General features: G+C 43.8%; 1 protein-coding gene across 1 annotated transcript in view; it reads left to right on the top strand.

Annotated features, from left to right (window-relative positions):
* LOC143282893 (uncharacterized) overlaps nt 1-20,000 on the top strand; it is a 151,854-nt gene that overhangs the window by 58,453 nt on the left and 73,401 nt on the right. The window contains exon 2 of the mRNA XM_076588772.1: nt 18,762-18,918. Coding sequence (XP_076444887.1) covers nt 18,762-18,918 — 157 coding nt within the window. The remainder of the gene's footprint in view (nt 1-18,761; nt 18,919-20,000) is intronic.

Genomic DNA, 20,000 nt, shown 5'->3' with positions numbered 1-20,000 from the left:
AAGTAGAATGCATAGAGGAATAGAGAGAGGGGGAGGAAAGAGAGAAGTAGAATGCATAGAGGAATAGAGAGAGGGAGAGGAAAGAGAGAAGTAGAATGCATAGAGGAATAGAGAGAGGGGGAGGAAAGAGAGAAGTAGAATGCATAGAGGAATAGAGAGAGGGGGAGGAAAGAGAGAAGTAGAATGCATAGAGGAATAGAGAGAGAGAGGGGGGGGAGGAAAGAGAGAAGTAGAATGCATAGAGTAATAGAGAGAGGGAGAGGAAAGAGAGAAGTAGAATGCATAGAGGAATAGAGAGAGGGAGAGGAAAGAGATAAGTAGAATGCATAGAGGAATAGAGGGGTGGGGGGAAAGAGAGAAGTAGAATGCATAGAGGAATAGAGGGGGGGGAGGAAAGAGAGAAGTAGAATGCATAGAGTAATAGAGAGAGGGAGAGGAAAGAGAGAAGTAGAATGCATAGAGGAATAGAGAGAGGGAGAGGAAAGAGAGAAGAAGAATGCATGGAGTAAGAGAGGAGGAAAGAGGAGCACAGTCTAGTCAGAGACCGTGGATCAACGTGCCCCTCTCTCATGCCCTCACACACAAAATTGAAATGGGTGAAGAACAAAACCAATTCCTCCTCCTCCTCCTCCTCCTCCTGCTTTTTCTTCTTCTTCTACTTCTTCTACTCCTCCTTCTTCTACTCCTTCGTCGTCTTCTTTGTGAAAAGCCATTGGATCGCCAAACAAATGAGGAAAAACTGTTCACAACATTCCTCCAGGTCTGTAGGTTGTGAGCCAAAGCATGAGCCTCTGCACAATGGTTTTGCTGTCCGTTCTGCAACGTTGTCAGTCCGTTTGTTTTGTTTGTTTGTTTGTTTGTTGCTGTTGTTGTTGTTGTTTTATGTGTGCTTGTGTGTGTGTGTGTGTGTGTGTGTGTGTGTGTGTGTGTGTGTTTTCTTCCTCCCTCAACAGGACTGGTTTTGCAATACCATTGCATCTCATTGCGCGGCCTTACCAGCCTCACACACACACACACACACACACACACACACACACACACACACACACACACACACACACACACACACACACATATATATATATATATATATATATATGTGTGTGTGTGTGTGTGTGTGTGTATACTTCAAAGTAAATAAGTGAATGTCTTTCCGATGTTTGCCTTTTCTCGTTGTGGTCCTAAATCCTCTCTCCCCCACCCTGCCAGCTCATCCCCACCCTTTTTCCTTGTGATCATCCATACCACAAATGAATACTTTGCGAAAAAAACAAAGAAAGAAGGAGTAGAACACAGTCTAAAAAAATATCTGAGGGAGGTTTATATACAGATGCAGAATAAACAAACTTAGACCAAATATCCAAATGTTCTTGACAGAATTAAAGACTGGATATAAAATTGAAAAGAAACATGCAGACCTACTGAGTATGCAAACGCATGAATCTGTTATAAAAAAATGGCTGCCATACATGAACCTGATAGAACAATGAACTTTGTCAAAAGAGTTTCACAATGCATTAGTTAAGGGAAACTGACTTTCTGTTTCCCCAATGCTACTTTATTCTGTTATTTATTGTTGATATTTTATGTCCTTTGTCTTGTGGTGATACAAATTCATACCTCGAGTGTATTACATTGCCTATTTAGATGATGAAAAAGTGCAGTATAGACACTCATATGAAGAAATTTCGTACCTGTGCATACGAAGAAAGTGCCCCAAGTTTTGTCTTTTTTTTCCCCCAATTTATTTATTTACTTATTTATTCATTTATTTGTGATCACGTGGTTTTTTTTGGCTTTTTTGTTTTTGTTTTCTTTTGTTTGAAACGAAGTGCATATTTAGAACAGTGACAAAAAAGTTATGTAAAATATGCAGCACGCATGCCTATGTTCTTCTGTATACGTCTTAGTCTTGTTACACTATTTTTTCCTGCTATGCATTAAGTTATTGTAATGTATTGTATTCGTACTGTTTAGTTATATTAAGATTTGTGCAATGTAAAAAACAAAACCCAAAAACAATTGAATGAATAAAAATATTTTTGGGAAAAAAATCTGAGGGAGGGGATGGAAATCACCTTAGAATGCTATGGTCCAACAAGCGAGAATGGCTGTCAGCACCAGCACTATCCGACCACAGAACAGTGCATGACAGCGTATCTCTTGTGAGACATCGGGTGTCATCGCCTCGCACACAGCTGGGCCACGTGTGCTTGCGTCTGAAGGGCTTATCATGGGTTGACGCTGTATCATGTGTATGCATTTACCTCTCTGGACTGGATTATTTATTGTCCACACACGGGTACAGACATTCACTGTTGGACATGTACACATATTGAAATAGAATATAAACAGGCTAAAGTTAAGTAAGCTACGAATTAGTATGTGCGTTGTGCACTGACATTATAAAACAACACACACACACACACACACATACACGCACGCACACACACACACACACACACACACACACACACACACACACACACACACACACACACACACACACACACACACACACACACGCACGTTATTCTCCTCCTCACGTCCCCAGCTCACAAGTTCATCCATGCATCTCCACCTTCCCCGTACTCTCAGAGCCCTCCCTCCCTCCCTCCACTCCTCCTCTCCCTCCTCCCTCCCTGTCACCCACTCCCACCCACTTCACTGATCAGTTCCCATCCCAGTTCGAGGAGAAAAAAAACATTGATTCTGACAAATACACAAATACGTGTAATCGCACAAACACCCCAAACCTCACTCCACTTATCCAAACATAGCCGTACACAATCATTACCCCTCCCCCCAACCCCCACCCACCCCCACACAAAATCAATTCCTTGCTACTCCAATAAGAAATAAGCAAAGCAGATAACTGAAACAAAACAAGTAAATACATAAATACATAAAGAAATGCTTGTATGTGATTATGCGGATAGATGAAAAGGATAATGAATAGACATTGAATGTATATGCGCGTGGATAAACAAGCGGAATTGGTAGATAATGAATATATATATATAAACATAAATAAACAAATGAAACAAAACATGCACTATTTAACCTTGCCACATATAATTATTGTCGCCATGAATCGTTTGCCGTGTGTCCCTTTTATTTTTTTTAATTATATTTTTTTTCTTTCGTGTGCCCTCCATGGGGCCCCTTTGTAATGAAATATTGACTTGTTAACCAGTAGATGAATACATGACTGATCGCAAAGCAGACAGTATCATAAACTATTGCACTGCACGGCAAAAATCATCACAGTCATCAACAGTCAGCGCTCCGTGCACAGTCAAAAGAAACAGTCAACAGCCGCCGTGGCGAAGTGGTTAGCGTCGCGGACTGACGGCTGGGAGGACGCGGGTTCGAGTCCCATCGGAGGTGGGTTTTTCGGCCCGTGACCGGCTCCTACCCAGAGCTGAGTGTGCTGTGGGCTTAAATGGGGAGACTGGGACCACACAGTCGAGTGTCATCCACTTCAAGGATGCGTCTTTGGGTGTGTTGCTCTAATTACCTGACCAACATTGCAAGTGTCTGTATCTCTCGGGCCTGGTTAACGCCGGGATATCATTATGACAGAGAGCGTATAGTACTGCCTTGTCACGCAGTCCCAAACCAAAATGGACCTCCATAGCAACATCGTCATCGTGTTCCTCCTCCTCCTCCATCATCATCAATAAAAAAAAAAAGAAAAGCAGTCCCAAAGTCTGGCCTTTCATGCCCTGCTCTCATGGTGACCTCAGTTTCGATACCCCTCCACTTCTGTGCTTGGAGTGAGTCCTGTCTGTGTGTTCAGTGTCGGCAGATTCAGGGGGGGCGGGGGGGGGGGGGGCTGTTGTTTGAGGGACGTGGTGGTGGTCTCAACTCTGGGAGGGACGCTCACTCAGTCTGGCTCCGCGACTAAACCTTTATTGCCGTTAGTAGGGGGCTTAGTAGGTGGTGGCCTGAGTACGTTGAATCAGAACAGGCACCACTGAACACCACCGAAGTGACTCAGCAGCAGTGCAGGGTGTCCTCTGGTGTGTGGCCTCCTGGCGACCTAACATCGATGGTTCCCTGCGGACTGCCGACGCTGGAACTGTGACGGACGAACCCGGGTGTGGCCGTGTATGGGGGAATCTAAAATGAGCGGCGTGGGAGTAATACCACTGAAACGGTGCAGATGATGGGGCAGCAAAACAAAACAAAACAAAACAAAACACCCCCCCAAAAAAACAAAAACAAACAAAAAAAAAAAACAAAAAAAACAACAACAACAAAAACAACAACAACAAACAAACAAAAACAACAACAACAACAACAACAACTTCTTGCGGTACTCGTGGCCTTCTTCTGTCTTGGCAAGACATTGACTTGCACCACTTTTAGTTTCTGTTTGTTTGTTTCTTAGTTCTTCACACCATGAATCGTGAACAGCGTCTGCCTGCGAGGGCCGAGCCAGTCGTAGAGTAGTGGCCCTTCGTGTGGTCTGCTGGTTTTTTTTAAGGAACATGGTTTGATTTGATGGCCCAACACGTTCAATCCTGGAGCGGCAGTCTCCAGTTTCAAAATTTTAAGATTTTGCAAGTGGAAACGTGATGGAACTGGCTTAGCAGCATCATGTGTATGGCATACTCCGCTGATTTTTTCATTTTTCATTCTGCGACCTCGTTCTCACCTGCTTTGCTCGCTTGATCCCATATATCAATTTTCATTAACTGCCTTTTTTCAACAGTCTATTTGAGGCTTTCATAATAAAGGTATTTATATAGCGCTGAATCTTGTGCAGAGACAAATCAAAGCGCTTTCGCACCAGTCATTCACACGCATGCATAACTCTAAAACTGGAGAAACTGAAGACAAGGAAGAGGCAGGGAAGCGAGGCTATTTTGGGAAGAGGTGGGTTTTAAGGCCAGACTTGAAAGAGCTGAGTGCGGAGGTCTGACGAAGCGAAATAGGAAGTTCGTTCCAATTGCAAGGTCCAGAGACAGAGAAAGAACGGCGGCCAACAGTCAAGTGTTTGAATCTGGATGTGCTTAAACAAAGTGGATCCGACGCCGATCTTAGTGAGCGAGATGGAGTGAGAGGTAAAGGCAGCCGCAGAGAGAGGAAGGGGCAGATTTGTGAATACATTTATAACATAGAGTGCTTCAGACTTTCATGAGTGCGTGTGAATGACTAGGTGTGCAAGCGCTTTTATCACTGTGCCACGTTCAGTGCTGTATTGTAAAGTTATTATTATTATTGTTGTTGTTGTTGTTGCTGTTGCTGCTGCTGCTGCAGCTGCTGTTGTTGTTATTGTTGTATGTTTTTTTTTCGTCATTGATATAGTCATCATATACATTTTTCCATAGTTTGTTCTAACCGAGCACAACCTTCGGTGATAACTCTGTACCCACTATGTTGATACCAAAAATGGCAGCAGTGATCAGGTCTCTGTAACTTCTGAGTCTGTAGCGAGAGACATGGACGTCCAACAGCTGAGTGAGGTTCTTTGGTGTTCTCCACACCCCGGATATGGTTTGAACATGTCACACATCACTGGCTATGAGCTGGTATCAGACCTATGGACCTGATCTGGTCCTTTTGTTTTAATGGCCTTATCTTGCTACGAAACAAAACAACTACAATAACAGCAGGAAAGCAATGGACGCCTCTAAAGCACGACAGGTGAATGAATGGAGATCGGCTTCTCCTTTCTAGATTCGGTTGTCCGCGTGGCGATACCGTACATACCGTGCTGAGCACGCACGCCTGGTAGACCTTCTCATGGAGAGTGCTGTACTTCAGTAGCAGACAGAAGCAAGTAGCAAGCGTGCTGTTCTTCGCAGAGCAAACACCTGAAGCTTGCTTGTGTCACATACTGACTTTTAGGGAAACCACTGGAATGCAAAACCCGGTGTAGTATCCCAGGTTGTCCCCCACCCGGACAGGTCCCCCGGGGTGACAATTTGACCGTTGGAAATTCCCCCGGGGACTTTCTCACCGTTCGTAATGTCCCCTGCGAACATTTTCAGCGGCCAGAATGTCCCCCTTCTTGCGTTTTAGATTCGTTCTGAAATATCCCCCCGACTCTGAAAATGGTTAAAACGCAAGAAGTGGGACCTTTTTGTCCACTGAAAACGTCCGCAGGGGACATTATGAACGGTGAGAAAGTCCCCTGTGGGACATTTCCAGCTATCAAATTGTCCCCCGGGGACGTTTTCGGGGTGGGGGACAATCTGGGATACTACACCCGGGTGACAGATACGTGAATTCTCTTCTCCTAAAAAGAACAAACAAGCAAAACAAAAACGGACAAAAAAAAAGAAAAAAAAAGTCACATTCTCTTTACAGATCGTGTGTCAGCACGTTAACCCGTCTGCCTTGTAATAAAGAGACCTTGTGTCTATTCTTCGCTATTGTCATTTTCTTCCAGGACTTTTTCTTTCAGTCATAACTCACCTTCGGAAGCCAAGTTGGATTTATTTCTGCCGTCAGGTTGTAAGACTTTTTTTTAACACTATCATGATTGGATACTTTTGTTTTTACCCTTTCATTACTATTGTTGTTGTTGCTCCTCTTCCTACAACAATTCAAATTAGAAGAGGAAGACACAGCAACAACAACAACAACAAAAACAACAACAGTAACAACAAAATCAGATTGTCCACAGACTGCACTATACCACACGCGTGAAAAAGAAATGTCTGAAAAACATTAAACCCAGTGTGTTTGGTGTACTTAGAGCATTATACTTGCGTTCAGTAGTGTCGTACAAGCGCTAAGTCTGTTTCCTTTATGACTGATAGCTGTCAATACACAAAGAGTCATTTAGATAACAAGTTAAAACATATTCCTCTGAAACTTTTACTAAAGAGTAAGGATATAAATATTAGACACGACTCTTGACATATTATAATTCAATCATAGACAACGAGTCAAAAATACAACATTATATACACGCACGAGCACATCAATACAAGCACACAAGCACTCTCTCTCACACACACGCACGCACACACACACACACACACACACACAAACACACACACACACACACAGAGTAACAAGCACACACTCGTGTACGACACCGTGCACCTACTCAGATTTATAGATGTCAGATCCATTTACACACATACACACAAACACACGCGTACACATATACACGCATGCTCTCTCTCTCTCTCTCTCTCTCACACACACACACACACACACACACACACACACACACACCACACACACACACACACACCACACACACCACACACACACACACACACACACACACACACACACACACACACCACACACACACACACACACCACACACACCACACACACACACACACACACACACTTCCCCACATATTCATAGAGACGCGCGAGCGATTATTGTATATATTACGCGTGCACTTGTATGATTTATCTTCTAACCCGCAAGAGAGACAGAAAATCAAGTTGCAAACACGACACCACTCACGAATGTGTACCACAGTGAGAGAGAGAGAGAGAGAGAGAGAGAGAGAGAGAGAGGGAGTGAGGGAAAGATTTATGGATGTCAGTGGAAAATATGACATTGAAATCTATTTAAGGCCACACTCCTTGGTTGGATCATTCATATTTCAACTTCCTCCCAACTTTGAAGAGCAATGTGTCGCACATCATAAGTGACTATAGTGATTTTCCTCATCGAGCGGAACTTACATACTCACGAGTGTGTGTGTGTGTTCATGTATTTCAATGAAGCCAAGATATTCTAACATTAATTTTATACACTTTCAAGCTATTCGTTCATGTAGTATTTGGTTTTCGTGCATTAACAATTTGAGTATGGAATAGCTCTCTGTTTCGGTTGTGTGTGTGTGCGTGCGCGCGCGCGCGCGTGCGTGTGTGTGTGTGTGTGTGTGTGTGCGCGCGCGCGTTTATGTATGTATGTGTGTGTATGTGTGTACAAACAAATACAACATTGCACACTGCATGCATGCCAGAAACGAATGGGCATTTATCCCTAATAATAGAAAAAAAATAAAGCAAATTAATTCGAAGCATTCGTAAATGCTTGTCAAAATGAATCAGACTGCTTTCGTTGGTTTGGAAGGAAAAGTGTCAGACGGGTCAGCGCACTGTCTCACGTGCATTCGTCCATACCTCACTTCAGTGCTGACCTCCTACCCCTTATTCCTCTCTGTCTTGCCCGAGGTTCTATGTGTAACATGCACCTAGCGCACGTTAAAGAAACCACAGAAGCAAGAGAGTTTTCACTGGAAAAAAATTGAAAAGTGAAATCCACTCTGATTGTGTGTGTGTGTGTGTGTGTGTGTGTGTGTGTGTGTGTGTGTGTGTGTGTGCAGTGGTTAAGCAGTAAAGTAACAGTTATTTGAAAACAATTAAATCTTTTTTCTTGTGATAGGAATCACACGAGAGTCAAGAATGTTTTGCCTCTCTTCTTCTTTTTTTCATCTCTTCTCATTATTCATTCTCTCATTGTTTCTTTAAAATCCATGCTTCAGACATTGTATCGGAATGGAAGACTTCGGCCCAGCGATGTCAACGTTGCTGATCACTGACACGTGGAATGACAACGCGACAGCAGTCACATCAGAAAGCAGATCTGGAAGGCCTTTGTCTTCCTTCACTTTCTACATTGTGGGTCACTATCTACGGGTTTACTCATTCCCCGTGATCATTCTCTTGGGGGTCTTTGGAAACATCATGACCATCATTACCGTACGGCGAATGAAGTCAGGTGAATCCAGCATCGACATCTACTTCGCTGCCATAGCCGTTGTAGACACGATCATTCTCTGTAACAGTACGCTGGAATCTTGGATGCAGTATCGGTTTCGTTTCGGACTGAGCAACACGCACAGTGCAGTCTGCAAAATCCACACGTGGTTGTACACAGGGGGTGGTACGATCAGCTGTTGGTACCTGGTGTGTATGACTGCCCACAGAGCAATGTCTGTTGTGTGGCCACATCGTGTCAACTCGTTGTGCACACGCCGAACAGTTCTTCTGGTGCTGGCAGGAATCACCGTCTTCTTTGCTATACTATACGCGCACTGTTTGATCGGCATTGAGAGAGTTTATTACGCCTCCTTTGATAGGTACTGGTGTACTGTGAGTAGAGACAACGAAAGCTATACACAGTTTTTAGAAAACATATTCGTGTACGTAGAGCTGATAGTGTACTGTCTTCTGCCGTTCGTGTTCTTGGTGGTGTCCAACGGCGTTCTCATCTGGAAGCTCTCTGCGTCAGTCAAAGTAGCTGGTAAACAGCTGACCCAGGGAGACTCTGATCAAGTCCAAGCTCACAGAAAATCAGCCAACTCTGTGACTCTGACTCTGATTGCAGTGTCTGTGGCCTTCGTTGTTTTGACCTTGCCCATCTCTATCAATTACATTCAGAACTTTTTCGACATATCTCACGACAGGGTGACGGGCTACGAGCTCGCCAAAGCGAATTTCATCAGGACGGTGACTTCTGTGATGGGGGACACCAACCACGCGGTCAATTTCTACCTGTACTGTCTGACCGGACGGAGGTTCAGGGAGGAGCTCATCAAGGCCGTTTGTTGTGCGAGAAACAGAAGACGGCGGGGTGTTCAACAGTAGAGACGTGCGAAACACTTCTTCAAGCTCAAGACTCGAAACTGGTTTATCGTCCTGGTACAGGTACGGAGGAAATGCATAATGTTTAGCACGTGCAAACATTAAAATAGAGTGAGATAAAGCTTGATAAGTTACGAGCAAGCCAAGAAAGTACGTACTTAAAAAAAACAAAAATATATATATATATATATATATATATATATATATATATATATGCGTGTGTAATATATATATATATATATATATACATATATATATATATATATATATATATATATTGTGTGTGTGTGTGTGTGTGTGTGTGTGTGTGTGTGTGTGTGAAGAGAGAGAGAGAGAGAGAGAGAGAGAATCACAGTCAGACAGACAGTCAGAGTAAGGCATCGGAATAAGGGTCAAACAGTACCCACTCCGAAAAGAAAAGCATCCCCAAACCATGCTGAAAACGAGAACTAAACGGCCTTACTGAACACTTCACTGATAACAAAATGACAGTAATCGTATCACGAACGGCTCCTCTCCGCTCGCCTAAACTGGTAATAATTATAATGATGTTGTTTTGCTGCTCAGCTTGGGACAGGAGAAATGGGGAGTCTGATTCCAGATTGGAACTGTTTATCAGTGCTTGGCACGATTCCAGGTAGATTGAAGTGTGTGTGTGTGTGTGTGTGTGTGTGTGTGTGTGTGTGTGTGTGTGTGTGGTGTGTGTGTGTGTGTGTGTGTGTGTGTGTGTGTGTGTCGAAACGAGAGAACTTTTTTTTCTCCCCATTGCGTTCTCTGTCAAGGCGCTTTTTGACTATTTGCAGTGATGTGCAGCAATGGCGTAGAGGTAAATGAGGCCCGTTGAGATTCGGATATATGGGATTCAAAACTCAGCGATGTTTCTCCCACTTCAGTTTTGCACGTCAGCATCCCGCATACCAAGAAACGAAAGTCTGAGAACAGTTTGTTTCAATGAAGTTTAGAGAAATAAGAAAGAAAGAAAGAAAGAAAGCACTTGCATATCGTGTCTGTGTGAAAATGTTTCATTTGATATAGTTGTTTTGTGGATTATTTAACACTTCAACAATCAGTATCAGTATACAGTAGCTCAAGGAGGCGTCACTGCGTTCTGACAAATTCATATACGCTACACCACATCTGCCAAGCAGATGCCTGACCAGCAGCGTAACCCAACGTGCGTAACAATCACATCTTTGTTAAACTTTTTGGGGGCCTTCTTTCTTCCTGTCTGTTGTTGGTTCCGTTTGATTATGTATCAAGGATCTATTATTTTATACTATATAAACGGGCGCAATACCGAGTAGTTAAAACATTGGACTTTCAATCTAAGGGTCCCGGGTTCGAGTCTCGGTAACGGCGCCTGGTGGGTAAGGGGTGGAGATTTTTCCGATCTCCCAGGTCAACATTTGTGCAGACCTGTTAGTGCCTGAAACTCCCTTCGTGTGTATACGCACGCAGAAAATCAAATACGCACGTTAAAGATCCTGTCATCCGTGTCAGCGTTCAGTTGGTTATGGAAACAAGAATATACCCAGCATGCACAACCCCGAAAGCGGAGTATGGCTGCCTTCGTGGCGGGGTAAAAACGGTCATACACGTAAAAGCCCATTCGTGTGCATACGAGTGAACGTGAGAGTTGCAGCCCAACGAACGAAGAATAAGAAGAAGATACTGTATAAATAATGTAAAAGCTGTAATCTGTTTGTCCATGAGAGCATCCAACAGACAGTGGCTTCTAATACTGACAGAATACTGACGGGTTCTGAATTCCCTATAGTTGGGCTGAAGTTGGTGGCGCGCGCGCGCGCGAGCACACACACACACACACACACACACACACACACACACACACACACACACGCGCGCGCGCGCGCGCGCGCGCACACACACGCACACAATAAAATTAAATTAAATTAAGAAATAAAGGTGGGCCTCCGTCATTCAGATATATTTCGTGTGTCTAACGTCCAGACAAAAACTCATCATCAACTCCAGCCATTATGTTTGTGAATCGCTTTAAACTTTAGCTTCCTACTGAACTCTCTGTGTGTCAGTCTCTGTCTGTATATCTATCTGTCTGTGTCTCGTTTTGTCTGTCTGTCTGTCTGTGTGTCTCTCTCTATCTCCCACCCCTCTCTCTCTCTCTCTCCATATGCGTGTCTGGGTGAATGAATGAATGAGAGAGAGAGAGAGAGAGAGAGAGTGTGTGTGTGTGTGTGTGTGTGTTGAAACAAGAGAAGATTTCCAATCATCCCCCTGCTAAGGCACCGTATGTACACTGCCCCTAGGCAGCAGAGGCGAAAGTTTGCATCAAAGTTTTTTTTTTTTTTTTCTTTTTTTTTAACATTTTTTTAATTCCATTTTGGTAGGTTGACATTTTACAACAACAACAGCATCTTAATGGACATTTATAAAGAAGAAAACAAAAACAAACAAAGAACAAAAAACAAACAAACAAACACCATATATACTTGGATAGAAACAGCCAAGCAGCTGGATTATACACTGGTTGGTTATCATCATGGAGTATTATCATTCATTTCTTAAGATCTTACACAAGCTGTCAAGGAATACAAACTGTCAAGTATCTTAGAACACGTTTACGGAAAGTGAACACCTCAATCATGTCTTATGAATATCAATAAAAAGAAAATAAATATGGATGGTTATTTTTTGTTAATCATGAACAGGTTACTAATCATTTGTGATCAATAATTTGTAAGGCAGCCATCTGGCAGAGAAAATGGTATGGTTAAAGTTAATATATGCATTATATTCTTCAATTCTATATCGAGTTTTTAATTTGTTCAAAAAAACTGATATTTGTGGAAGGCTGTCTTCAATTTTACATAAATATAAGTAATACTTTGCAAACAATATTATAAAACACAAAACAGCATCAGTTGTTATTGTCACATCATGTCCAAATAGCACAAGTGATTCTGTTAACTTTAAATTTCCTGCGTTTACACATCTCTCTTTTATCAAGTCCGTTAAAGCGTTCCAAAACATTTGCACATAATTACATTTCCAAAAAGCATGATCAATACTATCTTTGTGTTCTCTACAAAAACTACAGTTGTTATTATCTGTAACACCAATTTCTTTTAAAACAATTTTTGTACATAAACATCGGTGTATTATTTTCAGTTGAAACCATTTCAGCTTTACATCAACTATCTTGTGTGCATGCATAAAACAAGATTTCCAGTTATGATGCATCAAAAGCTTTAAGTCCCATTTCTCACAACATTTTGGTTTCATATCATTTTCAATCAACACATCATAATATGGTCTTGAGCCTTTAGAAACAGAAAACAAGTGTTTGAAGCAGAGCGAAGTATTTGTGTGTCTGTTGCTATCCACATGAATATTATGCTTTTTAACTAATTCGTTTATTGTTGATTTATATCCAGCATAAGTAAGGAAATCAATGTGCAAATCATATTTTTCTTTGAAGCGTACATATGAAAAAACTTTACCATCATCATCAAAAAACTGTGCAAGACAATACACATCATGATTACTGAGCAGTCTGGATATAATACACCTTCTACCAATTTGAACACGATTATTATAACACAATGGCTCTGCAGTTTGCATCAAAGTTTGTTACGAACGAAAGCAAACCAAAGGGGAAAAAAAACACAGAAAAGAAAAGAAACCGAAAACATGTGATCTACCAAACACCATTTTTAATACAACACGGGAGCTGCTGCATACATGATTGCGTGGATGATAACGTTGGTCTACACGCTGTTTTCTCACCGTTCAACGGATCACAAAGAAAGAGTAGGAAAACTGTCGCTTAAAAAGAAATTATTGGCAAACTTGCCAACACATTTTCTTTTTGAGATAACAAAGTATTCCCGTACCTTGCATGTTGAAACTCGCACACTGTAGACTAACTGTGCACAGTTCTGTTGAGGTCAGACAGGTGCTTTCCTTGTAGGATTCCAAATCTGCTTCAGGAAAATAACGATTTCTTTCACTCAGTCTTTGTCTCTCTGCCTATCCCCCCACCACACACGCACGCACGCACGCACACACATGCACGCACGCACGCAGAAACACACACACGCACGCACGCACGCACGCACACACACACACACACACACACACACACACACACACACACACACACACACACACACACACACACACACACACACACACACACTCTCTCTCTCTCTCTCTCTCTCTCTCTCTCTCCCTTACGCGTGTTTTTCCTCCTCCTCCCACACCAAGACTCCCCCCAGAGATGTTCACAATATAGGTGACCTACATTTATGCTGCATTCTTACCGATCAGTTATGATATCCATACCCTTCCTCGTAACCCTGTTTCACTCCTTACCCTGTTCGTTTTTCTCCTCCCTCTCCATGACTGCCCCGCCCCCCCCCCCCCCACCCCCCCGAGATGTTTATCATCTGGGTGCGGCCTATCTGTGGACCTTTGGCGCAACATTTTTCCTCCCCCTCCCACACTAGGACTGCCCCCAGAGATGTTCACCAAATAGGTGACCTACCTTTATGCTACATCCTTAACTTAATGATTATGATATCCCCCTTCTTAATCCTACCTTAACCAGTCGTACAGCCTTGCCATCGGAGAAGTGCAATTTTGTTTGTTTTTCATATCATCATCATATGATAGTGTATGTTTCTTTGTATGATTATTATCATTTTGATGTTGTTATTTCTCCCTCCCCCTCCAGAACTGCTCCAATTGCCCCCCCCCTGCCCCCCCCCCCGACCCCCGCCCCCGCCCCTCCTGGAGATGTTTACCACATGGGTGGGTGACCTACCCCGTGAAGCTTTAGCCAGGAGTTCTGCTACATCATTACCGATCAGTATTTATAATTATCACCCCCCCCTCCCTTATAACCCTACCCTACCCTACCCTACCATACAACCTCATTATCTGTGAAGTCCAAGCCAAGTCAAGTCTCCTTTTCTTACACAAAACATTTTGTTGTTGTTTTCTCTCCATTAATTGCCATCCTTATGGCATTAACATATCTAATTGATCTGCCCCTAAACTTGATTAATGTTTTATTTTGTGTCGATTCAAACTCAGTTCTGCAATCTATCTAAATATTGTGAAAATATTAAATGCATTTGCAAGGGACGTTTAACGGTAGAGCACATTTTAACCCGCTGTTTAGTAATGAAACCATTTTTTGCCTCCAGAAATTACGGAACACGTGTTACCAGTTTCAAATGTTAGTATTTTTTTGAAAAAAGTTATATATTTCAAACTGTTCTTTAGTAAAGTTAGCTAGTTATGTGTTAAATAGTCCAGTTGGTTGTTTATTGTAGGTCCCCACATGAACCTCTTTTCAAATAATAATCTACAGAAGTAGTGCATACAATATTTGATCATTGATAATTTTTTCTTTTGGTCCTAATCCCGCTTCCCCCGTCCCGCCTCTCACACACACCCTTACAATATTATGTTTTTTTCTTTCTCCAATCACTAACACTCACCCTCTCCATTTTTTATTTTGTACTCTATCTTTTCCACATTCTGTTCTCTGTCTGTCTGTCTGTCTCTTCCTTTCTTAGTCCCCCCCCCCTTGCCCCCCCCTCTCCCCTCCACCTCAACCGCCCCCCTTTTCATTCGAATATAAGAAATGTCAGTTGCTAATTAATACCAACAATCATCATTATGATAGGAATGATAATAATCCAAATAATAATAATATTTATTTTCAGTCTAATATCATCATCTTAGATGAACAGACTATAAATAAATAAACAACGAACGTTTTCTCTCCCTCGCCCTCAGGACTGCCCCTCCCCCACCCCTCCTCCCCCACCCCCACCCCCACCCAGAGATGTTCACTTGCACCACATGGGCGGGTGGCCTGCGAGAAGCTTTGGCGAGGCGTTCTGCTACCGTCACCGATCAGTAATAATCACCATACCCCCCTTTCTACCCCTACCCTTCCATACCTTAGATTTGCAACCTCACTGTCTGTGAAGTCCAAGTCTCTGTCTCCATCTCTGTGTCTCTCTCTGTATCTGTCTCTGTCTGTCTGTCTATCAGTCAGTCTATCAGTCAGTCTGTCTGTCTCTATCTATCTGTCTCTCTTGTTATTTATTTATGTATTTATTATATGTATTATATATATATGTATTTTTTTTAATTAATTTTTTATCGTGTTGTGTTTTGCCTCCCCATCCTAGGCTGCCCCCGGAGTTGTTCATCATCTGGGTGGTCTTCCTCTGGAGTTTTGGCAAGGCGTTCTGCTACCCTAGACATGCAACCTCACTGTCTGTGAAGTACAAGTCTCTCTGACTTATCCATGTATTCTTGATGGTGGGCGTTAGGTTGTGGGTATCTGGAACTGCGTTGATGCTGATGACGGTCGGTGGGGGGGTTGAAAGGGATCTTTGCCAGGGACGCTCACCACGCAGTTGTCTCTCCCCTCCCTCTCTCTATATGTATATATGGATATCAGACAGCAGGATCCCGAAGATGCTTTTGTATGGCCAGCTGAAGGAAGGCCACCGTGAACTTGTAAGACCCTGCAAGCGCTTCAAGGACACCTTGAAGACAAACCTTAAAGCCTGTGACATAGACATCGCTTCCTGGGAAACTGATGCCCTTGACCGCTCTCGCTGGAGGATGCTGTGCTCTAGTGGCATAAAGACGTTTGAAAACAAGAGAACGCTGGCCATTAAGGAGAAGCGTGAGCAAAGGAAGCAAGGCTCAACTTCTGGAGACGTTTTCCCTTGCAACACCTGTGGGAAGTACTGCGCATCCAGAATCGGCCTCTTCTCCCATTTGAGGACACGCACCGACAGATAAGCCTGCCTGCCTACTCATCCGTCGGACCGACGGGAGACTCCATCATCATCATCATCATCATATATATATATATATATATATATATCTCTCTCTCTCTCTCTCTCTCTCTCTCTCTCTCTCTCTCTCTCATTTTTTATCAAGTTGTCCCCCACACGCCCTACAGGACTGCCCCCGGTTGTTTTCACCATCTGGGTGGCCTACCTGTGGAGCTTTTGGCGAGATGTTCTGCTACACCCTTTTGTAACAGCAATGATTATCATGCACGCTTCTAACCCAGCACTAACATACAACTTCTTTATCTGTGAAGTCCAAGTCTCTCTCTGTCTCTCTCTCTCTCTGTCTCTGTCTCTCTCTCTTTCTCTCTCTCTCTCTCGCTGAATTTCCCCCCTCTCTCTCTCCCTCTTCCACCCTCTCTCTCTCTCTATCCTTCTTCCACCCTCTCTCGCTGTCTCTCTCTCTCTCCCCCCCCTCTCTCTCCATCTGTGTGTTTTGTTTTGTTTTGTATTTATATTATCATGTTGCTGTTATTTTCTCTACCACTTTGCAGGACTGCACCCAGAGATGTTCACCACTCTCTCTCTCTCTCTCTCTCTCTCTCTTTCTCTCTTTATACATTACGATGTTGTTTTTTCTCCCTCCCCTTCAGGACTGCCCCCGGAGGTGTTCACCATCTGGTTAGCCTACCCGTTGAGCTTTGGGGATGCGTTCTGCTACATCATTACATATCAGTTGTGATCACCCCCTAACATACTCTAGAAATACAACCTCATTATCTGTGAAGTCCAAGTCTCTCTCTCTCTCTCTCTCTCTCTCTCTCTCTCTCGTTTTATATATTACCATGTTGTTGTTTTTCTCCCTCGCCCTTTCGGACTGCCCCCGGAGATGTTCACCATCTGGTTGGCCCACCCATGGAGCTTTGGCGAGGCGTTCTGCTACATCATTACATATCAGTAATAATCACACCCTGACCTAATCTAGACATACAGCCTCACTGTCTGTGAAGTCCAAGTCTCTCTCTCTGTCTCTCTCTGTCTCTCTCTCTGTCTCTCTCTCTCTCTCTCTTTCTCCCTACCCCTCTCTCTCTCTTTATACATTACGATGTTGTTGTTTTTTCTCCCTCCCCCTTCAGGACTGCCCCTGGAGATGTTCACCATCTGGTTGGCCTACCCATGGAGCTTTGGAGAGGCGTTCTGCTACATCATTACATATCAGTAGCAATCACCTCCTAACCTACTCTAGACATACAACCTCACTATCTGTGAAGTCCAAGTCTCTCTCTCTCTTTCTTTCTTCCTCTCTCTCTCCCTTTATATGATGTCATGTTGTTGTTTTTCTTCCTCCCCCTTCAGGACTGCCCCCGGAGATGTTCACCATCTGGTTGGCCTACCCATGGAGCTTTGGAGAGGCGTTCTGCTACATCATTACATATCAGTAGTAATCACCACCTAACTTACTCTAGACATACAACCTCACTATCTGTGAAGTCCAAGTCTCTCTCTCTCTCTCTCTCTCTCTCTCTCTCTCTCTCTCTTTCTCCCTCCCCCCCCTCTCTCTCTCTCTTTATATGTTGTCATGTTGTTGTTGATTTTCTCCCTCCCCCTTCAGGACTGCCCCCTGTAATGTTCACCATCTGGTTGGCCTACCCGTAGAGCCTTGGGGATGCCTTCTGCTACATCATTACATATCAGTAGTAATCACCCCCTAACCTACTCTAGACATACAACCTCACTATCTGTGAAGTCCAAGTCTCTCTCTCTTTCTTTCTCTCTCTCTCTCTCTCTCTCTGTCTCTCTCTCTCTTTCTTTCTTTCTCCCTCCCCCCTCTCTCTCCCTTTATATGTTGTCATGTTGTTGTTGTTTTTCTCCCTCCCCCTTCAGGACTGCCCCCGGAGATGTTCACCATCTGGTTGGCCTACCCATGGAGCTTTGGCGAGGCGTTCTGCTACATCATTACATATCAGTAATAATCACACCTTGACCTAATCTAGACATACAACCTCACTATCTGTGAAGTCCAAGTCTCTCTCTCTCTCTCTTTCTTTCTTTCTCCCTCCCCCCTCTCTCTCCCTTTATATGTTGTCATGTTGTTGTTGTTTTTCTCCCTCCCCCTTCAGGACTGCCCCCGGAGATGTTCACCATCTGGTTGGCCTACCCATGGAGCTTTGGCGAGGCGTTCTGCTACATCATTACATATCAGTAATAATCACACCTTGACCTAATCTAGACATACAACCTCACTATCTGTGAAGTCCAAGTCTCTCTCTCTCTCTCTCTCTCTCTCTCTCTCTCTCTCTCTCTTTCTCCCTCCCCCTCTCTCTCCCTTTATATGTTGTCATGTTGTTGTTGATTTTCTCCCTCCCCCTTCAGGACTGCCCCCGGAGATGTTCACCATCTGGTTGGCCTACCCATGGAGATTTGGAGAGGCGTTCTGCTACATCCGTCACACCATCCTAGAGCTGACGTCCTACGCCAGCGTCCTCACCATCACCGCCTTCACTGTGGAGCGCTACATCGCCGTTTGCAGGTTTTAGTGGTTCCTCTCTGTCTCTGTCTGTCAATTTCTCTCTGTGTCAGTCTCTCTTCTTTCTCTCTCTCTCTCTCTCTCTCTCTCTCTCTCTCTCTTTCTCTCGCTCTTTCGCTTGCTCTCTATTTCACTCTCTATCCCCGTGTCGGTCTCTTTCGCTGTTTCTCTCTCGTTGTCTCTCTCTCTCTCTCTCTCTCAATCTCCCTGTCTCTCTCTCTCTCTCACTCTCTCTACCCCCCTTCCACCCTCTCTCACTGTCTCTCTCTCTCTCTCTGTCTTTCTCTCTCTCTCTCGCTGAATCTCCCTGCCTCTTTCTCTGTCTGTCTGTCTCTCTCTCGCTGCCTCTCTCTCTTTCTTTAGCTCTCTCTCTCTGTCGCTGGATCTCCCTCTCTCTTGCTGAATCTTCCTCTCTCTCTCTCCCTCTCGCTGAACCTCCCTCTTTCTCTCTAGCTGAATCTCCCTCTCTCTCTCGCTGAATCCCCCCCTCTCTCTCTCGCTGACCCCCCCCCCCCTCTGTCTCTCTCGCTGAATCTCCCTCCCTCTCTCTCTCTCTCTGGCTGAATCTCTCTCTCTCTCTCTCTCTCTCTCTCTCTCTCTCTCTCTCTCTCTTCCATCCTCTGTCTCTGTGGCACATTTTCTTTCTGGTCTTTGATAATGACGGTGATTTGATGCTGATGTTTGCGACGATTGCTACAATGATACGACGTCAACAACCACTTCAGAAACCGATGACAAAGGAAAGGAAGAAAGAAAGAAAAAATGGTAATAACTCACACAAAAGAAATGATGTCGACGACTCTGTAACGACGGTAATTGCACAAAACGATTAATGGTCAGGCATTGGAGAATACAAACAACTGGAGACGTTGGGCGTGGTGCTTGCATGTGACATTCTGACTCAGCGAACAAAGGCACTGGGCCGGTGCAACAGCCACAATCTACCCCCCCTGCAAGGTTTTACCCAGGGATCATTTCGGTCTACCCTCGAATGCCCCTTCCCCCATGGTTATTTATGTTTAGTCAAGATCGACCCCAGAGGCTGGAAATTACCTCATTGTTGTGGATTTATCAAGGAAGGGGGG

The sequence above is a fragment of the Babylonia areolata genome, chromosome 6 (assembly GCF_041734735.1).
Source record: "Babylonia areolata isolate BAREFJ2019XMU chromosome 6, ASM4173473v1, whole genome shotgun sequence".
In the NCBI taxonomy this organism is placed as follows: Eukaryota; Metazoa; Mollusca; class Gastropoda; order Neogastropoda; family Buccinidae; genus Babylonia; species Babylonia areolata.
This window is presented reverse-complemented; position numbering and strand designations above follow the sequence as displayed.